A 9,657-nucleotide genomic window follows, 5' to 3' on the forward strand; every position below is an offset into this window, starting at 1 on the left:
TAATAAAAATATATTGCTACTTTCTTTTAGAGAGTGAAAGAAGTCAAGAACATCATTTATAAATTAAATCATTCAAGACACTACCAAAATATACACACATATAATCTAGAGGCAAACTTTCAATATTATAAATTTATTATGACTAAAAACAATATGTATGTCTATATAAATTGCAATTAATATAATTTTAGTTATGATTATGAGTTTGGTGTGACTATAAATACATACATTTTAGTAATGAAATTTTTAATAATAATATAATTAACTACGATTATTATTGCAGTTACAAATTTTTATTTGTAATATTGCAAATTATTGTGATTAAAAGTAAAACAAATAAAACTTTGGAGAGAATTAATCCATCATGATCAGATGATGAAGATTGTTAACACTAAGATTTTGTTAACTATTATTCCACCGACTTCAAACTTTTAAGTTGCTAGTATGAGTTGGCATGATTTGAACGTGAAATGCTTAATTAGAAAGCACAATGGAGGAAAATTGGTAGTTGACTCAAACTTTAGTTACAAGAATTTGATCCATTTCTTTAGGGTTCTCTTTTTTTATATATATAAATAAGAAAAACAGTATTAACGTCCTAATTAATATATAGTGCTTGTTAGGTAGGTGAGGTCTAATATTGTTCAATGTGGCAACGTGGTTTCACATGCATATAATGCTCATACTCTTCCATGTGATGCACACTTATATGTGAGTAATGATATCAGTACTAAAATTATGCATCAAAACATTATACAAATCAACATGCCAGTTTTATTTGACAAATCAAATCTATTTCATGTGAGACTCACTATTTAAAAAAACAGTAACATGACAGTTTGTATAATATTTTTGTGCATAATTTTAGTACACATATCATTACCGTAAATATATGTGAGGCACTTTTCCGTACAAAGAGGTTTAATCGTACGAGCAACGAACACTTTCTTCTCGTGCTCAAGGAAACCAGTCCTAGCAGGTTCCAGGCTAGGGGAAACTTCGTGGAGCTTACTCATTTGAATTCTTACTTTGGTTCCTTGTTCTTTTTCTCCAATCTCCACAAGCAAACAAGTCTCCTCTGCCTGTTAATGGTCAAAATAATTTTTTTTTAAGATTTTAATTTTGTTTATTGATTTAAACTTAATCATATATATATATATATTAATATAGTTTAAGTGAGTATTTTTATTTTAGAAAAATAAATAATTTTGGCTTGATATATATAGGCAAAGGGAGTTATTTCGACTGGAACTAATAGTTATTTTTAATTTTTCTTAATTAGAATTCATGATTAGTCTTGGTAATGGACTTAAATTGAAGTGGTAAACTTTTTTTCCTCTTCCACATATACGCTCATAAAAGAACAAAAATAATCTATTACTAACTAAAACAACAAAGTTAATCAATCATATATTATAATTTCTCAACTAAAATATTTTTATTAGTACATCTCTCTCTACAGATTTAGCAAAATTTTTTTAATGAAAAGTAACCCAAGAACTTTCCAGAAAATAAATTAATCATGAGCGCTATAAAATAAAATATAGAAATTTTTATATAAAATACTCAATTTCGCTAAAAAAATTATAGTTTTGTTGTCAAACATTTTTTTTTTTTTGACAAACATTTTTTTTTTTAATTTTACAGTTTTAAGTAAATTTTTACATTTTTACGGTTTTGTCTTTTTTTTTTTAGATTTTTTTTGTTTGTAGATATTTAGCTATTTTTATATATATTGATTTGTGTTATGTTTTTATTTTATTTTGAGTTAGATCTAGTTAGTTGCTTTCAAGTTGTTTTCTAGTTGTTTTTTTTTAAATTGTAGTTTTGCAAATATGAAACTTTAAAAATCGTATTTTTGAAAATTTAAGTATGTATTTTAAAAAATATATATTTAAAAAAAATCAATAAAATATATGCATGTGACAAATATAGTGATTAACCTATGTGTTGAATACGAAAAGGTAGTATATATATTTAACGAGTGAAATTAAAATAAATGTTAAAAATTGAAACATGTGTTTGTTATTTTCTAACATATAAAATTTGTGTAAATATATATAGGACTTTTTTTTAATATATGAGGGCATCACTTTTCTTTCATTCATTGTTCTTTATATTTAGTGTGTACACTGGCTGGCCTGCGCCTTCAAAAGCCGGCAAGCAACACTCTTTGTCGTGCCTATTGAAATCTTGTTGTATGTTGTGAGTTAATTTTTTCTAGATTTATTTATGTTTTGGTAAAAATTTTGGATTTGAGAAATGTTGAATTCTTAGAACCATCAAGTGTTATGATCAACCCACTTCTAATATACTTTCGATCCTAATAATATTTTTAATTTACTTTTGCTGAGTAGAATTGTATCTTAATCAACTTCCAGTAACAAAGAATTTTAAGAATTCTTCCTTTAAAACGTTTCCAGTCCTCATCTCAACAAATAATAATAAAAAATAAAGAACCAAAAAAACACACTTATTAAGGTAAGCACCAGAATATGATTCAGGCCAAACTCATATGCTACATTACATTAACTTTTCTAATTCATTCAATAATCCTCCATATTACTAAAACCACAAGATAAGGCTGCTTCTATACCAACCACTTACCCAATTCTATCGTATATTTCTCCTATATTAGAGTTCAGTTTATGGTTAATTAGTTAGGCCTGGTTTGTTAGCATTCTTGGTTTAACCAATTCTGTTTCATTTTAGTTAGGATTGTTATCATTGATTTAGACCTTACTCAGCCTTTATTTAAGCTGATTTGGTCCCCTGTTTGTCACAGTTTGCAGAGACTTTTTGACTGAATAATAAGTCTTCTTACTCTAATATCCTATGATTGATACTCACACAATCAGAATGGCTGTCAAAAACCTTTGCCCATGAAACAATAAATCCAAAACACAAATGGTTTGATAATGGATTCACAAGAATCATCAAAATTAATAATTATATTGACATTCAAAACAATCCAGAATACTCTGGGTAGCTTTCAGAGTAAAGTTAACTGGGTAGTTTTCAGTGATGAAAATTCGAAATACTTCCATGCAGTTATGAGGAAAAGAAGACTAGAAAATAGAATCACATCTTTTATTAATGGTGATAAAATTGAAGATGATTATGAGAAAGTTGTAAAGCATTTTCTCTCCCATTTTGAGCACTTTAGGGGGAGGAGTAGTTCGGCTACCATGGATCTAGACTTAGATTGTTTGAACCAGGGAAATAGACTATCTGTGGAGCAACAAGTTCGTTTGTTAAGGCCGTTTAGTAAGAGTGATGTGAAGAAGGCTCTATTCAGCATTCATTCTTCTAAAAGTCCTGGGTTGGATGGTTTTGGTTCAGGCTTTTTCAAGGGGTTATGGGGAAATATTGGAGCTGAAATTTCCCAAGCTGTCTTGGACTTTTTCCAGGATGGTTTCCTGCCTAAATCATTGAATGAAACGGTGATTTCCCTCATTCCTAAGGTAGCAGACCCGAAATCAGCTAGTGATTACAGGCCTATCGCTTGTTGTAATACACTCTATAAGTGTATTTCGAAACTGCTTTGTACTAGGCTCTCAGAAGTGCTTCATTTCCTAGTTCATAGCAACCAAGGGGCCTTTATTAAGAACAGAAATCTTGCTCATAACATCATGATCTTCCAGGATCTCCTAAAAGGGTATACTGGGAAGAATATATCAGCAAGATGTATAATGAAGATCGATCTTAGCAAAGCTTACAATACAGTCGATTGGCACTTTGTGGAGGAGTTGCTTAAGAATTTTTGTTTCCCATCTAGATTTATTAACTGGATTCTGGTCTGTTTAAAAGGAATGAGCTACAGTCTCCTCATGAATGGTAGAATTCAGGGTTCCTTCAAAGGGGAAAAAGGTCTTCGTCAAGGTGACCCTATATCTCCCCTTTTATTTGTCCTGATAATGGAGTACCTCACCAGACTCTTGGCTCACAATGCCGGTAAAAAAGGATTTGGATTTCATCCTTTGTGCAAACATCTTAGATTAACTAACCTTTGATTTGCAGATGATTTGATTATTTTTTGCAAAGGCAATATCAATTCGGTGAGAGGCATTCAAGATGCTTTCAAGAGGTTCTGTGATTCTACAGGTCTTTCTGCGAATAAAACTAAATCTCATATCTTTTTTGGAGGAGTTAAAGAAGGAATTAAAATCAAGATTCTTGAACTGATGCAAATGGATGAAGGTTCATTTCCTTTGAAGTACTTAGGGGTTCATCTTAGGCCTACGTAAATGGAAGGCTGCAGACTGTGGGGTGATTTTGGATAAACTGAACAAGAACCTCAACTGTTGGGCGAGTAGAAACTTATCTTTTGCAGGTCGGGCTCAACTTATTCACTCGGTTATGCTTGGTATTAGGAACTTTTGGATGAGTATTTTCATTTTTCCTTATAAAGTCACAGCTGCTATTGATAAATGCTGTCGAGATTTCCTCTGGGGTTCTAGAGGGAATAGGACTAAGCTTCATCTCCCTTCTTGGGAGAAGGTGTGTCTACCGAAAAAGTTGGGTGGTATTGGCTTTCGTGAAGGCAAGAAATGGAATATGGCTTTGATGGCCAAGTATATATGGGCCTCCTCTAGCAAGCAAGACTGCCTTTGGGTTAGATGGATCAACTCCATTTACCTTAAAGATCATAACATATGGAGTATTCCAATTAAGCAAGATATGAGTTGGCATTTTAAGAAGCTGCTCAAACTAAGGCAAATTACTGATGAGGAGTCTTTGAGACAAGCTGAAAAGGGAGGTAAATTTCGAGTTAAGAAATTTTATACTTCTCTGATTTATGCTCAAAGAGTTGTATATGCAGAGACTGTTTGGAACAAACTTCTAGTGCCCAAGCATAGGTTTATCTATTGGCAAATTTTTAACTCTCAATTGCTTACCAGAGATCACTTGAGCCGCTTCTTACCTATCCAATCCTCTTTTTGCCCTGTTTGTGACCTGGTTTTAGAAACTCACAGTCACCTTTTTATGGACTGTATCTTCTCTAGGAGGCTTTTTGGGGAAGTTAGCAGCTGGCTTGGTGTTTTTATGTGGCCGAAGTCTTTCGTGGAGCTTCAGGATTGGTGTCATTTAGCTGTTAGAGGTTTGAAGTACCAGATTATGAATGTTGTTCTTTCAGCAACTCTGTACTTTATTTGGAAAAACAGGAACAAGTGCATTTTTGAATCAGCTTGTAGTTCAGCTAGCATTATTAGCCTTGAAATTAGGAAAGTTGTTAAATGTAGAATCTTGGGTTTGGGTCTTCTTAGCTTTAGCAAAAAGGACAGATATTTGATCAATGTTGTAGAGGGTTGGTAATAGTTTCTTTTTGAGAGCTGTGGCTGTTTCATTAGGCTGCCGCTTTCTTTGTTTGGAAGCTGTTGCTTCTAACTTGTTTTGTATCTGGTTTGTTTTTTAATAAAGATCTTCTTTTGTTCAAAAAAAAAAAAAAACAATCCAGAATACAATTTCAACAAAGATATCATAAACATAGAAAAACTACAATATTAATCATAAAATTAGAAAATTATTACAAGCACCTGGTGGGCACTTATCAGACCTATTAAAACTACATCAAAAATATTTAAAAACACTATAGAACAATATCATAAATAATCAAAGTACAGCACCGTCAAACAATAATCGTGTATTAAAAAACTAAATACAAAGAACTTAATTTCAGATGCATCAGAATTTTCAGACTCTTACAAAAACCACTTAACTATTGAAATCTTGGTTTAAAAATTTGTTCTGTTAAAATAAAATAATTATTAAAAGGCGACGTGCTTAACCATAGAATAGGGCAAAAAAGAAAAATCACATGCACTAAGTTTTATTGTAACAAAATATAAGAGTTGAGAAAAGAGTTGTATTCGATTATCATACAGTAATGACTAAATGTGGAATAATTACATCTAAAGTATATATGTTGGTTGAGAAAATATTAATTATAACAATTTAAAAAATATTCAAAATTTAGACGTATGACTGACATTTTTTTTTCCATTCAAACACACAATTTTAAATAGTGTTTTCATCTAAAATTGATGATACATATCATTTGTATAATAAGCTTTGAGTGTCTCTAGCATTACTTGTTAATTAAGAAAAAAAAAAAGAAACAGAGGAAGAAGAAGTATAGATATGCACCTAGATAAAAAAGTTGTTATTACTATTAGGAAAAACAACAATAAATAAATATAACCAACCTGTCTAATATTCATGTAGCAGTCATCTGCAAGAGTTTTTTTTTTTTTCTCTAAGACGAAAAGAAGATGGTGAATTGGGAAGAATATTTTTGTAATATGTTTAGATCTGTATGTAGGTAATCAATTATTTCTTTGGTGTGTGTAGAAAATGTAATAAATAATGGCTTAGAAATGTGAATGAAGATGTGAGAAGGAATTGTTAGAATATTTTTTAAACGATGTCGATATAACACAAATCAGTTAGAATTAATTGCTTTAATATATATATATATATATATTAATATCACAAAACATTCAATATTAAATGGTAACATTTATTTATCTAATTTGAATTTCCTAATTAAACTGAGAGAATTGTGGCAGAGACTCTTATAGAATGTCTTATTCTATAAATATAGAGTACCAGTCTTTAAGATCACTGCTTATTCTGACTTTCACTAACTCTATCTATAAGAGTTAATGAGAGCTTGGAAGCTCGTGTACTAATTCAAATTTCTTTTCTTTTTCTTTTGTATACACGTTCTAATTTCTCATCTTTTTTTTTTTTAGATCTAAAACTAGATCGAGATTATTAATAATAATGACTGGAGGTATATATTTTCGATACTTTTCATATATGTTCAATCTATTTATATATATATATATAATTTGTATAGAATTATTCTTATCTCTATAATTTTAAATAATTAACAGGAATATGGTTTAGATGAGAGACACTAGCGTTATTGCTAATATTTACATAGTGAGTACATGGAACAACAATGAATTAAGATACAAACGACAGTCATAAAAATAAACGACAACAATTTAAAACACGACAAAAGTATACCTTATAATATTATAACTATCCCCATAGGAGGAGTAAATGACCGCATAGCGCAGTGGATTAGCGCGTTTGACTTCGGATCAAAAGGTCGTGGGTTCGACTCCCACTGTGGTCGGGTTGGTTTATTATTTTTTAAATGATATTATCCGTAAAAACGACAATAATATACATAATCTAAAATCAGAGACGACAATAAATTCTTCAAACGATTCAATGACAAATTAAATCAACAGTAACGTATCTTACCTATATTTTTCAATATAGTTTATTACACTATTTATCGAGTAACTTTTAAATAAATTTTAATAAATATACAATTTTCTAATATAAATTTATATTTTTTAAAATAACCTTAAATAAAATATATTTATAATAGAAAAAAAAAACATTTTGTTTGGCATTAATTTTTTTCATGAATTCAGGACTATAAAAATAATACAAGTTATCTATAGAGGACTACTATTCTAATTTTTAATAAATTTTTTTTTAGAAAATAAGAAGGATTGTATTAATCACAAAACAATTACAACCAAGCCAAAGGCTAACAACTAATTACATAACTTTGTATAAAGACTCTACCCAATCTTTATCTATCCTATTTAATCTGGTAGTTCTCGTGAATTGAAATCTATTACAAACTAAATATTGAATATTTTTTACAGTGGTCAGAACTGTGGGTTGCTTGTGATCCCATAGAACACAATTCCTGCTTTGCTAGATAAAATACACCAAGGCAGAGATGACACTCATGAATATTTTCCTCCTCCCTTAAGACATCTTAGTCTTCTTTAATCTTTTAACTAAACAATTCAAGTCCTTACTCAGCATATTCCAGTCAATCCACCTTCCAATTTCTGCCTTAACTGCCTTATTGTAACAGCAAGAAAAGAAGAGGAGGTGATCATGAGTTTTAGCAAAAGTATCACAAATCAGACAAGTACTAGAATCAGCCACTCCAAACCGAAATAGTCTATCTTTAGTGGGAAGTCTGAATCTCAAAACTAACCAAACAATAACTCTATGCTTAGGGATACAGAATTTATCCCAAATCAGAGCATAAGGCCATGTTCTAATTGAACTATGTCTGAACTTGGAATAAAGACCCGCAATAGAGAACTGGAAATGTTGGAACTCCACCTCAGTAAAAATTTGCTTAATTGTATCTTTAATCCGAACAATACGTTTCCAATACCAACTTGCATCCATGGGAATTTCATAATCCCACCAATTACTGTGCTTTATGTAGACAGAATTCACCAATTTCACCCAAAGATTGTCTTTCTTGGTGGATATGGCCCAAACGTGTTTTCCCATGGCACAAAGGTTCCAAATAGCAACATCTTTTAATCCCAAACCTCAATCTTTCTTAGGATAACAAATATCATTCCAAGAGACATTGTCGGGGCCATTGAATATGTCATTTCCTTTCCAAAGATAAGCTCTACAAATCTGATTTATTCTATGAACAACACGCTTAGGCAGTAACACAATCTAAGACCAATAAGAATTGATTGTGAAAAGAACTGAATTGATTAGAACCATACGCCCAGCATAAGACAAATTCCTACTGCTCCAAGTTCTAATCCTGCTAGTCATTCTGTCCACCAAACAGTCACGATCGAAAGGAGATAACCTTTTGGAACAAATTTTCAAGCCTAGATATTTAAAAGGGAGCAAACTTCTCTGAAAACCAGAAAGATGCGCAATACGGTTCAGACTCAAGGTATCCATACCAGCCCCATAAACTGCCGATTTCCCCAAGTTAGCTTGAAGACCTAAAGTGTTGGAAAATAATTTGAAACCACGTAATAGCAAGGTTGCTGCATTATAGTCTCCTTTGCAGAAAAGAAGCAAGTCATCCGCAAAACATAAGTGAGTAAAGCCTCAAGCTTTTACATCTCGGGTGAAATTGAAAAACAGGATCTAGCAACTCGAGCCATAATACGAGAAAGATATTCCATTCCAATGAAAAATAACAAAGGAGACATTGGATCACCTTGACGAAGGCCCCTTTTAGGTTGAATATATCCATGGAGAGAACCATTAATCATAAAAGAGACTCTCGGGGTGCTAACACAATCCATGATTAAAGTCACAAACTTCACAAGGAACTCTAAAGCCAACAACATCTCCTTAAGGAACTCCCAATCAAAAGTGTCATAAGCTTTTTGCAAATCTATTTTGAACAAACAAGCAGATTTTGTCCTTCTTCTATCATAACCCCAGACCAAGTCTTAACACACCATAATGTTGTGAACTGTTTGCCTGCCTTGGACGAAACCACTTTGATTGGCTGAGATGATTCTAGGAAGAATAGATCTGAGCCGAGAGCATATCATTTTGGTAGCAATTTTATAGATCACATTGCAGCACGCGATAGGTCTATAATCCTTCACTGAGCCCGGACATATCAATTTGGGGATTAACGTAATGGTTGTAGCATTTATTTCTTTGAGAAGCTTCCAAGGTGAAGAAAGGAGAGAATAGCTTAAGTCACTTCGTTACCAGTTATATCCCAAGTATCTTTGAAAAAACCACTACTAAAACCATCAGGTCAAGGAGCCTTGTCATGAGGGATAGAGAATAAAGCCTTTTTCACATCATCAGGAGTATAGTCTGTTAATA

The 9,657-nt window shown here is 31.6% G+C and overlaps 1 protein-coding gene and 1 non-coding gene across 2 annotated transcripts; both read left to right on the forward strand.

The window, feature by feature from the left end:
• Window positions 1-2,918: 2,918 nt before the first annotated feature.
• Window positions 2,919-5,316, forward strand: LOC133813986 (uncharacterized). The gene is made up of 3 exons (XM_062247010.1): window positions 2,919-3,954; window positions 4,021-4,200; window positions 4,334-5,316. The coding sequence occupies exons 1-3, from the start codon at window positions 2,919-2,921 to the stop codon at window positions 5,314-5,316; spliced, it is 2,199 nt and encodes a 732-aa protein (XP_062102994.1).
• Window positions 5,317-7,073: 1,757 nt separating this feature from the next.
• TRNAR-UCG (transfer RNA arginine (anticodon UCG)) lies at window positions 7,074-7,147 on the forward strand. The gene has a single exon. It is a non-coding gene; the product is annotated as a tRNA-Arg (tRNA).
• Window positions 7,148-9,657: the final 2,510 nt, after the last annotated feature.

This window comes from Humulus lupulus, chromosome 2, assembly GCF_963169125.1.
Source record: "Humulus lupulus chromosome 2, drHumLupu1.1, whole genome shotgun sequence".
Taxonomy (NCBI): domain Eukaryota; kingdom Viridiplantae; phylum Streptophyta; class Magnoliopsida; order Rosales; family Cannabaceae; genus Humulus; species Humulus lupulus.